Here is a 16,171-nt window from a genome sequence, read left to right as displayed (position 1 = left end):
ACCCTCTCTGCCAGCAGTCTTGGTTCTACGGAAGTTGAGACTGAAGGGGGGGTGGTGGGGAGGGGGGCATGGGGGGAAGCAGCGGGTGTTGCCAGTTTGAGGATGTTGGGGAACGGGAGTTCAGTTGGGGGAGGGGTCGGGTGGGTGAAGGGGTGGAGTTGGGGAGGGGAGAGGGGGACAATCATGTCATGGTGGCCGCACACTTAAGTGTTCCAAACGATGCCTCCACACAGGAGACCGACTGTACTATGCAACACACACATTAGACTGCCGGGTGATCACGTGACAAACTACAGAGACCAAAGGGCATTCAGTGTCCTGACATGGAATCTCAACGGACTTGGCAGTAAGATTAAGAGAGGGTTGGTGACTTCTTATATTAAACGGCTAAATCCTGACATAACACTGATACAGGAAACGCATCTCAAAGGGACAAACTGTGCCTTCCTAGCCAGGGGTCAGTACAAGGTATTGGCACATGCCGGATACACCACGGGCTCGAGAGGGGTGGCCATAATGATAAAAAAGACCACACCGTTCTGTATAGCTCGAACATGGACGGATCCACAGGGGACTTATGTGGAGGTAAAGGGGACATGGAGTAGGCGCGAGTACACAATACTCTCAGTGTATGCCCCCCCCAAAACTGCAGGCCAACACGCTTAAGAAAGTGGTGATATTCTTCTAGACACAGCTGACACTACACAGATTCTTGGGGGAGATTTTAATGATGTGATGGACCCAGGGCTAGACCGGACGGGAACGGCGTCCAGAGATCAGACCCGGACTCCCCTCTCTCAAATGGCTACAAACATGGGACTTACAGACGTGTGGAGGTGGCTACACCCCGATCAGAAGACCTACTCCTTCTTCTCGGGCTCACATAAAGTATACTCCAGGCTGGACTACCTTTTCATGCCCAGACATAACTTGACAGTAGACGACACATCGGAGTATAAAGCAAGAGGGATCTCCGACCACTCCCCACTACTAGCAAGGGTGGGAATGGGTAGGGATAGGAGTAGAGGACGCTGGAGATTGACGGCATGGGATTTACAAAATGCAACTGTCTTGAAGGGTCTGAGAGCTGACGTGAAGGTATATGTCACTGAAAATGTAGGGACGGTCCAATCCAAGGTAACTTTTTGGGAGGCACTAAAAACAGTAATGCGAGACAGGGCACAAAACAGACCAGCGTGGAGAGGAGAAAGCTACATGCTGAAACAGTGGCACTGGAGGCGAACATTCTAGGCCTAGAGAGGGAATACCAAACTTTGAAAAAGACTGGGACACTCCGGAGACTGACAGACTTCCAGAAACAATATAGAGATCTGGTCACGGGGAGGCCAAAACCCAGGCGTTAGCTACCTTACACCGCCTATATGATGTGGGGGATAAGTCGGGCAAATTAATGGCGTGGCTCAGTAAAAAGGAGCAGGCAGCCAGATGGGTGGAGCAACTCAGATACCCAAAGGGGACGCTGATTAGGTCAGATGCTCACATTGCAGAGGCCTTTGCTGAACCACTATGAACTCTTCAACTGGGCTAGAGACTTGGGGACATGTGAGGAGGCGCTACAATAAATGGACACAATTGAACTACCGACCCTGACCCCTGAGGACCATCAAGGCTAGAGGCTGACATCACTTTAGATGAGATCTCTGGGGCCCTGACTATGCTGAGACCAGGTAAAACCCCGGGCCCAAACGGGTTCCCAGCGGAGTTCTTTAAGCGCATGGCGGACCTCCTGACACGCCATCTGAAGGGACTATTCGAGGAGGCATTACAAGAGGGAAGACTCCCCCCAGATCTGAGTATGGCGATAATAATCCCAATACATAAGGAGGGAAAACCGCAAGATGACTGTGCATCATACCGCCCCATTTCCCTCTTGAATATAGAGGCGAAACTACTGGTGACGACCCTGGCATTAAGACTTCGGTCGGTGGTATCGGAGCTAATATATTTAGACCAAACAGGATTCCTCCCGGATAGGGCCACTAGCTTAAATCTTCGGCGCACTCACAACTGGTTGCAAGAGGTACAAGGGAGAGAGGATCCACACTGGTTTCTATCCCTTGATGCCGAGAAAGCCTTTGATGCTGTCCATTGGCCATTTCTTGAGGGTGTCTTACAGAAATTCGGTTTTGGCCCCAAATTTCGGAAGTGGGTCCAACTGCTGTACACAGAACCTAGAGCCAAGGTGAGAGTGAATGGGCCTCTGTCGCAGGAGTTCCCAGTGCGGAGAGGGATCCGACAGGGTTGCCCGTAGTCCCCCCTCCTTTTCGCGCTCACGATAGAGGTACTGGCAGCCAGGGTGTGTCAGAATGTGGCCATTAGGGGATTCAGAAGGGGGGATGGATTCCGTAGAAGAGAAAATATCGCTCTATGCGGATGATATCCTGCTATACATCACACAGCCAGAAACCACGATACCGGAGATGTTCTTGGGACTGGAGCGATTTGGAAGGTATGCGGGTTACCAGATCAACTAGCACAAATCAATCCTCTATGACCCTAAGGGGCGGGTACTCTGGCGGGACCTTCCTGGAAGGTTGTTGACGACAGTAGAGGGGTTTAAGTACCTCGGAGTGTATGTCACCCTGGATCGAAAGCAGTCCTACAGACAGAATTTAGAACAAATAATATTGAACTTCATAGAGGACACGACTCGCTGGAGGCAGCTCCCACTCACTATCTTGGGTCGGGTGGCTATGTTCAAGATGATCACACTTCCCAAATTTGTATATGCCCTACAGAATAAGTATTATCCGCTTCCACAAAAAGTGTTCGAGAGAATACATGCGGTAAACAATCCAGAGTAGCAATGAACACCCTTCAGCGACATCAATACAGCGGAGGGATCTCGCTCCCGGATCTGGAGGCATACTACTGGGCGGAACATATAGCCCCAATTAATGATTGGCTACATGCGCAGGCAGATCACCCCACTTATGCCCTGGAGAGACATAGGAAATCAACTAGGCCGATGATGTACTACCTATATGGGGGTGCCAGGCGGGGGCAGCTTCTCCCTGCTATGTGAATTACCCTACAACTGTGGAATAAGGCGATGAACCACACGGGGTGGGGGAGAAAACCCACTCGACAGACGCCGATCTGACTCTGTATGTGGCTGATAGAACTGAACAAATTAAAAGGTTTCCAGAGGTGGGATGACATAGGTATCTCCACCTTGGGAGACATAGTGGCCAAAGGAGAGCTGAAATCATTTGCGGCTTTGAGGTCTGACTTCGGACTGCATTGCACGCAGTTCTTTTATTACGTGCAGCTGCGACATGCTTGGCGCGCAGAAAAGATTCAGTCTGCCGAAATCCCGGAATACGCACCTCTAGAGGGACGGCTGCTACAGGAACAGATACAGGGAAAAGCGGTATCACTTACATATAGAACTTTAACAAATAATATGCTAGGTGACCTGGGCTAACTTTGGAGGGTATGGGAGAATGAGGTGGGAGACATGGATGATATTGACTGGGACATGGTGTTATTGCATCCCAGGGAGGTGGCAATTAAGACCCGGCTGCGACTCATCCAATTTAACGTGCTTCATAGAACGTACTACGACAGAGTGCGACTACATAAAATGGGCAGGACGGATGACACAATGTGCCTTAGATGTAGGGAAATGGAAGGGGACTTCTATCACATCATATGGGCATGCCGCACGATTCAAGACTATTGGGGTAAAGTTTTTGAGCGAGGTGCTGGAGACCTCTCTCCAACCTGAGCCCCGGATGGCCCTTCTAGGTATGACCAACGACGTAGACATAGCGCGTTCCCTACTGATCTTTCTGGTTTTGGCGCTAGTGGTGGCAAAAAGGGACATAGCTAAGTATTGGGGGGCTCAAGAACCGCCAGGCTTGTAACAATGGAGGAGAGGGTTAGACCTTTACATGGCCGCTGAAAGGGTCACTTACAAAGCAAAGGGATGCCCGAAGAAGTTCCGTAAGGTTTGGGGCAAATGGAGGAAGCATCACGGGTTGGATGGGGGGCTATGAGGGCGGCATGAGTAGTAGAGAGATAAGAGTGTGTATGCGTCTACTCCAGAGGCATCAGAGTCCGGAAGCAAGAGACTATCGCACCACAGCACTTTGGACTTTGGGTCGGATCGACATGGAACTTTTTAGAGATGTAGGGTGGGGAAGGTGGAGGGTGGGACACGGGGAAATGCGAACTGATGATGACATGACTGTATTGTTGAGTTGTAATAAAATGCAAATAAAAATGTTTTTAAAAGAAACAGTTTGACCACAACTTGTTTTAATAGTCTTCTTGCATATAGCTTTCGGGATGACTTTACTTTTTTAGTGTTTTAGATCCTGTTTTTATTGCAAATCTTTATGTTTATAAAAATGGCAAATTACCATTACATACGTATTTGTATAGAATGCAGAATTGTTATTCTTATGCTTTTATGAGTACATCTCGAATAAAGCTAATTTGACTTGACTTGATGTCAATATTGTTTCTGTCGGTATGGTGTCTAGAAATGTGGCACACATATCTGTGCATTACACCATGTTCACATATTTTCTGCTTCAATTTATTCGCAGTAGGGAGTTTACCCTTTGAATACCTTTGTAGTGAAAGTAACATTTGATCGACTTGTGGTCTTTAATATTGAAACTTGGTATGTGGCACTCACCTTATTATGAGATTATTAGAAATGTACTAATACTCCCAGGTATATGTCTTTTGAGAGTTCATAACGTATTTTAACAGAAAATAAAAATACTAATTAGATACATTTACAAAGATTTCATATTAATTTATTTACCTGTGATCTGGGACAGAGTTTAATGCATATTCCAAAGACTTCAACGATAATACTTGTTTGTCCTTGAGTTCTGAAACTGAAGAGAAAATAAATATTGCGCTTTACCTTTCACCATGCATCAAATAATGAAATTTTTGGCAACATTTATTAAAATATATTTAATTTAGCTTGTTTATACAGAGAGGATTTCAAGAGATATCTATTCAAGAAACCAGTTAGGGCAGGGAGTATGTTTTACACCAGTCCTTCTACAAACCCCTCTTTGGAGAACCTCTCTAACCCCTGCTCACCATTGTCAATGCCTTAAGGCATACTCCCACATGGCTCAAGACAGGCCAGATTCCCCCACCCCTGCGGAAGCCCACACTACACCCTTATCACCTAGCCAATCACTTGCCTATAACTCACTACGCCCTATTGGCAAATTCACCAAAACAGCAGCCTCAACCCATTTCCAAGATCCAATCAGCACCAATTATGTCCATCATGAAAATCAATCTAGCTTCAGAACACAGCTCCTTATAAATTGTAGACAATGTCCTATATAAGAGCAGTTTGTTCACATGAGCACTAGGCCTATGTGAGTTTTTAAATACACCAGCATAATTAGTATTATTTTGGCATTTTGTGTAATGAAATGTGAAATGACCTAGATTACAGCATTAAAACAAATTGTGTAATTTCTGAGAGACATTTTAATGCAGGCTGGAACGTTCACATAATTTTAGGTAATTTGTTTTCCCAAACGGACAGTTCGGGTAATTTTTGAGTGCAAAACTACAAATTGAAATGATAGTGGCAGTTTCTTTAACATAGAGGTTTAACAAACAGTTAAGGTAGATTTTGGACCCATTTGGGTAATTTATTTAGCAAACAACTACATATCTGAATGTGAATGGCAGTGTTTTCAACGGGAGCAAAGCAACCTGAAAGCAACTCTAAATTACACTTTGTATAATTTTGTGTGATTAAGCTTCACCAAATAACGTGAGCACCCCTATTCTGTTCCTTGAGATCCCAGAAGTTCCCAAACACCTGTTAAATTCCCAGAATTCTGTCTTGTCCCCAACATTCTTAACCACTGCATAGAGACCAACAAGATTCCACTCAATATTAGCATAAAAATGCATTAATATTCTGATGGCAAACAACTCCACTAGACTGTCCACTTTGCTCCAGACATCGAATGCCTCACTGTCTGTATCTCACCTAGCCCTGGATGTCTAAAACCTGTAGTGCAACTCAACCATAACAAAAATCCTACGATTTGCATAAAATAGTACACCGCTAATTCTAAGTCAATTTGATTCACCTTCAGGTCCTCTCAAAATCGGAACACAAGCAACCTAGGATTGAGTTATTTCCAGTGGCCGAGATCAATCCATTGCTTTTTCATATTCTTTATTATCTCACCCTTAGGGGCCCATTCCGATCCGGGTAGGAAGTGATCCGGCCGGAAAAAACTACAAGCCGTACGCGTGTTTTCCGCCCGACTCATACAGCTGTACGAGCGAGCAAGTACGATGCGAGCTACGTGAAATTCATTGACCGATTCGTTTCCAGGTCCGAACCGCTCCGTACGTCTAGGCCGTAAGCTAACCGTGGCGTGCAATGGATGCGATTTACGACCAAGCCAGTACGATGCACGCATCGGACAGCCGGTGCAAGCCGGAGTGTCTGGCTCGGAAAAAGTCTGGGAAGTTGCCTTTGGGGGTCTGCGTAGGGCCCCCTGTCTCACGCAGACCTATGACTCGGACACAGGAGGAGACCCAAGGGTCTCCCCAACACAGGCATGTACGGTGAGGATGGCACAGAAGTGTACCCACTGTAGGGGGCGCCCCTGTGCGAGACGTACCCATTCAGTCAATGGGAGCCCATGTATGCGTCGTACAACCGGCTCCCATTGACTTCTATGGGAGTCCGACAGAACCGAGTCCGGCAGCACACGGGCGCATCGTACTCGCTCGGTCGGACTGCAGGACTTCGGCTCAGTTGGAAAACACTCCAGATCCGGCTTGGACAGAGAGCTTTCCAACCCAGATCGGAATCAGCCCTTAAGTAGGACAGGAGTGCCTACAGGTGGGCTTGTGTGCACACTATCAATGGACCCAAACTACACCTAGGTGATGAGCCATAACTAGGGAGAAACCGGTCCTGGGTTGCTTGTGTTCCAGTTCAGGGAGGACCTTGCCTGGCAGTTCAGGCTGGATTGTTCCCAGTGGGGTTGGGTCAAGACTGATTTGCATATGGCAGGTTTGAAACTGACATGGCTTGGTGTGGAAAAAACAATGCGGCCCGAGTGATTACCAGTGGATGTATTAATTCAAGCATTTCATTCATTTTTTTTGGTATTCTTCAGCATGTCGCCTTAAGCAGGACTGGCATGACCAGAAGTAGGTCCTGTTCACACTGTGTCACTGGAACCAAACTTTACCAGGCTGATGAGCCCTAACTATGGGGAAAACAGTGTTTGTGTTCGGGTTCAGGGATGACCTGGTCTGGAAGTTCCTGTTGTACCATTGGAGCAGTTTCAAGACAGAATTGCACATGGCAGTGTTCAACGTGAGGTGGCATGGTGCGCAAAATCATGATGGACTGGGATGCGGTCTGCGTGATTAACAGTGGCAGAGATCAATTCAAGCATTACATACATCATTTATTTTGTGTTCTTTAGTGTGTCACCCTAAGTTGAATGGGTATGCCCAGGCATGGGTCCTGTGCACACTTGTCACTGGAACCAACCTATACCTGGCTGATGACCCAAAACTAAGGCAAAACAAGCTTTGGGTTGCTTGTGTTCCCTTTCAGGTAGGGTGTGGCCTGGCTATTCGGACTGGACTGTTCCCATTGGTGCAGGGCCAAGAGTGATTTGCATATGGCAATGTTCGAACTGAGGTGGCATGGTGTGCAAAATATCAATAGACTGGGATGCAGCCCTGAGTGATTAGCAGTGGCTGAAATTAATTAATTCCTTAAATTCATAATTTTTTTGTGTTCTTTCGTGGGGTCACCAAGCAAGGATTTTTTTTTTTAAACAAACTCCCAAAGCAGGAGTTTTTGTTTGAAAAATAAAAACTAATGACCGTAATAGCCTGGGACTTTTATCCCAGGGTTTTGGGGGTGACGTTCATTTTTATTTGTTTAGAACTGCCAGCAGTCCTGAAAAGGGCAGACAAACTGATGTACGTAGACCTGAAATCCGATACGCCGAAGTCTAAGGTTTCCCTCCGTGGAGCCAGCAGGGGCATCATCGGCAGAAGATGAGGGTCCTCTTCACTCTAAACAGTGTGGATGGATCATTACCTTGGCAGACAAGTCACTCTTCCATCTTTATGGCATGGCATCCTGTCTGCCAAACTCTAAATGACACTCTAGGTTTTGTTTATCACTTGTAATTATTGACCACATAAGAAGAAGACATTTGATAAAGAATATCCAAAGTGAAGTGCCTTTACCAATCAATTTAGAAAGAATATCAACAATTATAAATTACAAACCTCTTGATGGTCCAAGAGCCTGTCAAAAAAACAAAAGCATGACACACATTGTTTATTTTCAAATAGTGAAAGCACATTCTGCATTCATAAATTAATAATCTTCTGACGTTTTTTATATTGTGCTGAGCATTATGCAAATCATGTATTTGCTTTGCAATAAAACATGGAATCATCTCAGTAAACGCCGTGTTTTTGTGATAAATCTCACTTTAAATCAAGCGTGAACATCATCTACTTGATATAAAAATGAATAACGAGCTACAGAGTGGTGGACGTGGATGACAGAAACATTACCCTGCCTGCTAGGGAATGAAGATTCATGCAGATTGCTAATGTTTATTGCCCAACACGGATTTGGTTGCATCAAAATGTTAAAATAATGCCCCTTAATGTACATACTTTAATGACTTTCATTATTTTCAGACTTGTAAATATCACGCTCTGCTTCTTTTGATGCATTTAAAAACTTATATTTCTCGCAAAAAATATAGAGCAGAAAATGGCAAGCAGTAAAAGCCTTTTCATAAAATAGCTATCAAATTCCTAATCAAATTAACTGCCTTCTTTATTTTTCTTCTTGGTTCCAGACTCTAGTTTGTTTGAAAATGTTGTAAAAGATATATTATATAAATAATATCACAGTAATTTATAAAGTTCACATGCAGTCCGTGGAGCAACCTGGAGCTGAAAAGTAGATGTTTTTTTTACCCAACACAATGATACTCATTTTATCAACTTTAGAAGGATGAAACATGAACAGTTCCACCAGGATTTGAACCTGTGACCATAATGTCAAACAGAAATCCACTGAGCCTCCAGACAAATACATTTTACAAGCTCTTCATTGCGCCTTGATTTCTTGTGTGACTGTGAATCAATGGCATGTGTTAGTGAACAATTGAGCATAGACTCCTGACAGCATCATGTAAACCCAACAGCAGCAAGTAGATCCTACCTACAAACCTTTTGCCTTTACCCTTCACTTTTTTGCTGAAGTTCGTTTTTGTTAGCCTTAGGACTATGTTTGCTTTACCACTGCTAACCAGTACTAACGTGTTTGTGCTCCCTCCCTTATGTATGGTAAAATTGGATAACACCTGATTGCATATTTAATTTATGCATAAGTCCCTTCTACATTGGTTTACCATATACCCGGAGCCTGTAAATTAAATACTACTAGTGGGCCTGCAGAACTTACTGTGCCACCCTCCTAATTTACCCCTTAAAATATGTCCCAGGTCTGCCATTGCAGCATGAATACAGTTTTAAACTGCCAATTTGACTTGGCAAAATAACCCATTTGCCAGGCCTAAAACTCCCTTGTAGAACATAAAAGATACCCCTATAGTAGGACTCAAATAGCCCACAGGGAAGGTTGCATTCGGATTAAAAGGTTGGGCATGTGCTTTTAAGTTTTACATGTCCTTGCTAGTGAAAAACGCATATGTTTCTTTTTTACCACTGTGAGGCCTACCTTTCCCACAGGATAACATTGTGTTACCTTATTATACTTAAGGAGGGATAACTTTTGATTGGGAGCAAGAACAAAAGTCCTGGTTGAAGTCAGGGGATTTGCAATTTGAAAATCCTCTTTAATGGTAGTGCGATTTTAAGTAACAATTCTGAAAATGGCACTTATAGAAAGTTGGGATTTTATTATTCTAACAATTTGTGCCTGCCGATTGTTCCTGGGTCACATAACTGGGTGGAGCTGGCAGTTGACCTTTGTGTATTCCTCCCAGACAGCCGCATAATAGAGGTGTGCCTGGATGGGGCATCACAGGCAGTATGGGGAGGTAGAGCAATGCACAGCCCCATTTGCACTTCAAAAGACTGTACCCTTCTCTAACCAAAGACCTTCCCACTAGCCTATTGAGCCTACATACAGACTGAGACAACAGTAGAGATGTAGGAAATTCCAGACACTTCTGCGAACAGAATCCTCTAGAAGCTTCTCCCTCTTCAAAGGAGGCAACAGATATAAAAATAGGACCCTCAGGCCCACTCTTCCATTGGCTCCAGGACTTGCTGAACAACTATCTGGCTGGCCTCTTGCTCAGAGGCTCAGCAACAGAAAATACTCCAACAATTATGAAGCCGCACCTGGACCCTGCCTGAGTGAGTCTGGACCCTCCAAGTGATGTCTCTCCAGAACTGGACCCCTGGAAGTGATGCTTGAGGTGCCCAGGTATCCAAAATCTAAAGGTTTAGGCTTGCCCAAAACGTGCTCTGAGAAACTAGAGCAGTCCGGTATGTACTCGTCAATCCGCCCAAGGTGCATCACAGAATTGTCTGACTATTCAGCACCTCCCACTATTTTCTTCTCCACAGCAGCAAATCATGTTTACTGGCTTCTTGAAAAAGGGGTATCTGGGCTTATTGGGCCCTTGTGGGCTACAGCTTGCAGCTTCTTCCAACTGGAGATTTCCAGCTTCTAAAAAAGAGACTAAGGGCCTCAGTACCATCGCCCGCTCTTGCAACTCCATATCCGAATTCTTCCAGTCCCCAAGATTACAATACAAATCATTGTCTGGTGGGCAGGCAGCATGGTGGTTCCACAGCAGTGCAGTAAAAAGGCCCCGCCGTGGGACCACCACAGCTCATTCCAGCACGGTTTAGACTGTAAAATCTATGCCGTGTTGAAACTCCGGGGGGCTTGCACACCGGGGGGCACTGCATGCACCTACCTGCATTGAGCAAAAGGATTCTGCATGGTTCCCTTTTTTTCTCACTACCATCTTTTACATGGCAGTGCTGACCGCCATGTAAGGTTGGGCGTCGGGAAACTCATAATATGCATGTTAGTGCCGCAGCAGAACCACCAGCTATTCTGAGCACCTGACCACTGTGCCACCACCAGGGAACGCGGTTCCATGATGTTTGCAACGGTCAAATGACGATACGAATGTCAAACTTATAATACAGCTGTCAGACCACCGGTGCAGCGGTGGCTGGACCACCACCACCGCACCCCCGAGACTAGCAGTCCATAGACCGTCAGACTTGTAATGGTCAGGATGAAGAAATCTTCACCATGATTTCAACTAGCTGCTCCCCAACAATGAGGACTCCTCCTCGGACACCACCAGCTGCCTTGTCCCCCTGAACTTTACCTTATCAGAAATGTTATTATGATATTCCTTTTAAGTCCGAAAGTAAGCGGAGGGTGGACCCAATAAACTTCATGTATCCAACCCTTGCTCCATCGCTGTTGGCCATAACTTCTAATTTTGCCCCTGTCTCGCATGACTAGGTGTCCGCAGTTCGCATTTTAAAATTTAGGTGCTATTTCCCACTTTGAACCTTCAAAATACATACCTTCAGTTCTAGTAATAGGATTTTTGTCATTTGGTCTCAAATAATTTGTTAAAATAAATTTTTCTTGTGTTGTGTTTCGACTTTGCTACTGTTTGTGTGCTACATAAATAATTTACACATTACTTCTAAGTTAAGCCTGAATGCTTTCATGCCAAGCAACCAGATGGTTAAACACACGTTAATTGAATGACCTTTTTGTGGTCCACCCGAAAAAGGACTGTGGTTGTTGCTTGTGTGATGTTTCACCCCTCTCAACCAACAACCCTATTTGTCACAGAAGTGTCAATCATAACCAGATATTCCAATATTTTATTGGGTGTTGCTAAACAGCTTTAGGGCCTGAATTTGACCTCGATGGACTGGTAACTCTATCACAACAGTGCCGGATAACCTGTCCGCCAAAATATACATCTCATTATATCCTATGGCATTAATATTTCAGCAGATGGGTTATCCGTCACCATTTTGACAGAGTAACTCGTTCGGCGATATCTAAATCAGGCCCCTATTCACCAGAGAATATTTTTCTGCTATAGAGAAAATTAATTGTGATCTGCTTAAGGCCACTTGCAATATCCAGAAGTAAGTGTAGAAGATACAGCATACCTATCGAAATCTATGAATTGTCTAAATTTCATTAACTACTCTTCGATATTTTTGTGTAGGGCAGAAATGTAATCAAATCACTGGAGTACAACTAGGATGACTACATTTCCAACTATTATATATTATGAATAAGATGGCTGATATTTCCTGAAGCAAGGGCTTAACACACACAACTTCATCTTCTTCTACTTGGAAATAATCCAGGTGTAGTCTATCTGACATAGACTTTGTCTGCCCTCAAAAGGACTTCCCTTTCTTCACTACATCTAGGCCAAGATGTTTACGCATTTTTTGTTTTATTGACTTTTGGCACAGAAAAAGACACATTGCATATAGTGGGCCCCCTTGCACCCAATCCCATTATATCCCCCTCCCTCTAGTCCGCGAAAGATATCCATGCAGGAGCACCCGAAGGTCCACGTGGTGCGGTCAGGAGAGTGGTCTTCATCAGAGCAGTATACGACGATGGCCCCTTCTAAGCATATCAAAAAACTAACTAACCTGAAACTCCCTCCCCCCCCTCAATTCCCCAAACTGGTGTGCTTAGGGTCTGCCCTTTTAGGTCCCTGGTCAGAGGATTGTCATTTGACAGCCGATAAGGTAGCCTCAGTTGTTCCCTTTGCCTCCGTGGGCCAGAGAAGTCGAGGTATTTTGGGCAGGACACCTCATTCAACTCCATCGCCAGTAGGGACACTAGAGGGTGCCAGTTAGCCCTGAAGGTATCTTCAGAATTCCTAAAGGAGGCTGTTATCCGTTCCATTCCTTGAATGTACCATAGTTTGTGTAACCATCCCGTGTGTGTTGGTCGAGTCTGCGTGCCCCAGAGTGAGAGGATGTGTTGGACAGCTGCTCCAGCGCCAAACCCATTTGTTACCCTACTGATGGATTTCAATGGATAAGTGATCGGTTTGGGGAGCCCCAGCACTGTGTAGGCCGGGAAGCGTGGGATTTTGGTCTCGAACTGTCCGTCAATGTCGTCTGAAATCGTGATCCAGTACCCCGTCAGTTCCTTGCAGTCCCAAAGTAGGTGGAGTAGTGTGCCCTCTTCCTCGCAGCCTCGACAACACGTCGGACTGCAGTCCGGGTTCTTTTTATTTAGGCGGGTTGGTGTCAGGTTCCAATATGTGACTACTTTGACCGCGGTTTCCCTGCTGGCCGTGTTACGGGCCGTGTGATTAGCTCTATAGTAGATGTCTCGCCACTCTTTGTCCGTCAGCTCCCTCTCCAATCCCTGCACCCATCATTTCTGGGCCGCCAAGGGCAGTGAAGGAGCAGGTGGCCTCAGCATGGTGTATAGTTCAGAGATAATTTTCTTATCCAAGTGTTTTGTCATTAACCATTTTTCATATTTTGTGTGTTTCCTGCTCACAAGAGGTCTTACTTCTGACAGAAGGAGCCAGTGGCGGAGTTGGAAGTATTGGAACCGATTCGATTCCAAAGTGGCATAGGATTGTCGCACTTCTGAGAACGGGAGGATCCCATCTAGGTCAAAGAGGTGCTCGCTGCTTTGCAGTCTGAGTACCCGGCATTGTGAGAACGCTCTTTTGTCCATCCCGGGTTTAAACTCCTGGTTGTCGAGCACGGGTGTCAGCGGTGAGGGGAAAGACGTGAACCCCGCCTGACATCCCAGACACGTAGCACAGAGCTTGTAATAGGCGAGCCCCTGAGATTCAATGGCCTGTCCGTTCTCTTCAAGAAAGGAACGTTCCACAGGGAAAGTTTTGCCAACGCTCTGTCCTGGAACAGCCACCGCTTTTCAGATTCAGGTCGGCTCAATTCTACTAGATACCTAAGTTGTGCCCCTCTAAAATACTTCAGTACATTTGGTATACCCAGCCCTCCCTCCTCCGGTGGTCCGTGGGCAAGGTCCCTGCACATACGAGGTCGCGCCCCCGCCCATATAAACTGTTGTATTGCCAGTTGTAGTTTGTGAGGCATCCCCGGTGGGGGCCAGGCCGGTAAGGTCTGAAATATGTATAGTGCCCTGAGTTAGATGGACATTTTTATGGCTGCAACACGTCAGAGCAGTGACAGTTGGTGGTGTTGCCATTGCCAGAGGTCCCACGTGATCAGGGAAAGAGCCTGGAATAATTATGCATGACCGATTGTGCTATGGAAGGGGCTATGTCTGGTCCCAGATATGAGACTGTATCTCGAGCCTGCAGTCCCCCCAAATAGCTCCTCCTGTTGTCCCAAGTATAAGATCATGGACTTACCAACATTCACCTGAAAACCGGAGACCTTCCAGTTCATATAGAAATGCCGGTATGAATTGCTCAGGTTTCTCGAAGGTTGCTAGGATGTTTCGGCGTATAAGCTCAGGTAGTGTCTCTCCCCGCCAAATGGGATGCCCAGTATATCAGGGTTGTCTATGATCTTCTGGGCCAATGGTTCCACGTAAAGCGCGAAGAGGAGGGGTGAGAGCGGGCACCCCGCCTTGTACCCTTCTGGATCTCAAAGGGTCAAGAGGTTATCCCATTGACCCTAATTCTTGCTGCGGGCCTATCGTCGCAGCTCACAACAGGTCATCAATGCTAAAGTGAGCTAAAGTCTTGTCTAAAAAGCTCCAGTCCACTCTGTCGAAGGCCTTCTCGGCATCGACCGACAACAGGAGAGCCTCCATCCTAGTACGATGGGATTTGTCGGTAAGGTGAAGAATGTGTTTGGTGTTGTCACTACTCTGTCGGTTGTGTATGAAGCCGGACTGGTCTGGTTCGATGATGCCAGGCATTTGTTGACCCAGTCTGGCCACTAAGACCCCTGTGAACAACTTCAGGTCGAGATTAAGGAGGGATATCGGGCAGTAGGAGCTGGTTTAGGGATTACCACTATGTCAGCTGCCAACATGTAGGGGGGATCGTACCAGGCCCTGTGAATGAGTTAAAAAGTAGCATCAGGACAGGGGCAAGGAGTGGGCAAAAGGACTTATAAAAAACAGCCAAAAAGCCATCTGGCCCCAGAGGTTTCAGGAGCTTGAGGTTGAAAAATCGCCCCTATCACTTCATCGATCCTGATCGGTGCACCTAAAGCTTCCGCCCCCACAGTATTCAGCGCCATCATGTTGGCCCCTGTGAGTAGGAGTCCACCTGTACGCTTAGGTGCGAGTCTTTTCTGTATAGCACCGAGTAGAAGTCCCGGAAGGCTCCCGCTTTTTTAGCGTCACTTTCGACAGTCTCCCCCTTAGCATTCTGGAGAGCATGGACTTTCATCCGTTGGGTGCGGGCCCTGAGTTTAATTGCTAAGAGGTTGTCCTCTAAAACATAGTAGAAGTGCTTGAGCCGAAGGGCCACATATTTGGCCCTGTCTAGGTCAAGACCTGGCAATTGTGCCCTTGCTGCCTTCAGTGGCGCCACACTCTGGGTTCGCCGATCCGACTATGTACCCTTTCCAACTCCACCACCTGTGCTGTAAGAAGTTCTTGTTTTTCTTTACGCTCCCTGTTTTTAGCTGCAGAGATACCTATCAAATTTACCCTTCACGCACAGTTTTGCGGGCTCCCCACAATGCTGCAAGGGAAGTGTCAGGAAGGCGTTAGTTGCGCAATATTTTGTAATGCATTTGTGTATTTGTTGTGTCACTCCTGCCCTACGTTGTAAGTTTTCCCTAATTTGCCAAGTCCTGTTCTGTCTGCGGGTTGGGGGCATGTTGAGGGTCACCGTCACAGTGTTGTGGCTTGATAGTGCTGCTGGTATGATGTTCACTATGTCCACAAGTTCATTCAGCTCCAAGGAGACTAAGAAGTGGTCCAATCAGGCATAGGTATGATGTGCGTGGGAGTAGAAGGAAAATTGTGAGGACTGGGGATGAGCTAGTTGCCACATATCTACTAGCGCCTGCTCTCTCAACCACTCCTCCGTTTTGAACAATGCTCCTGTTTGGCCGTAGTGTTGGCCAGACCTATCCTTCTCCACGTCCATGACCAGATTGAGATCCCTCCCAACCATTATCC

General features: G+C 46.2%; 1 protein-coding gene across 1 annotated transcript in view; it reads right to left on the bottom strand.

The window, feature by feature from the left end:
* The window catches only part of CLNK (cytokine dependent hematopoietic cell linker), a 1,199,791-nt gene that overhangs the window by 467,811 nt on the left and 715,809 nt on the right, over positions 1–16,171 (bottom strand). Inside the window, exons 11-12 of the mRNA XM_086964527.1 lie at positions 8,299–8,317; positions 4,802–4,877 (exon numbers count right to left, since the gene is read on the bottom strand). Of these exons, the coding sequence (XP_086820653.1) occupies positions 4,802–4,877; positions 8,299–8,317 (95 nt within the window). The remainder of the gene's footprint in view (positions 1–4,801; positions 4,878–8,298; positions 8,318–16,171) is intronic.

Source organism: Lissotriton vulgaris, chromosome 3_2 (genome assembly GCF_964263255.1).
Source record: "Lissotriton vulgaris chromosome 3_2, aLisVul1.2, whole genome shotgun sequence".
In the NCBI taxonomy this organism is placed as follows: domain Eukaryota; kingdom Metazoa; phylum Chordata; class Amphibia; order Caudata; family Salamandridae; genus Lissotriton; species Lissotriton vulgaris.
The sequence above is the reverse complement of the archived record's forward strand: the minus strand, read 5'-3'. Positions and strand labels throughout refer to the sequence as shown.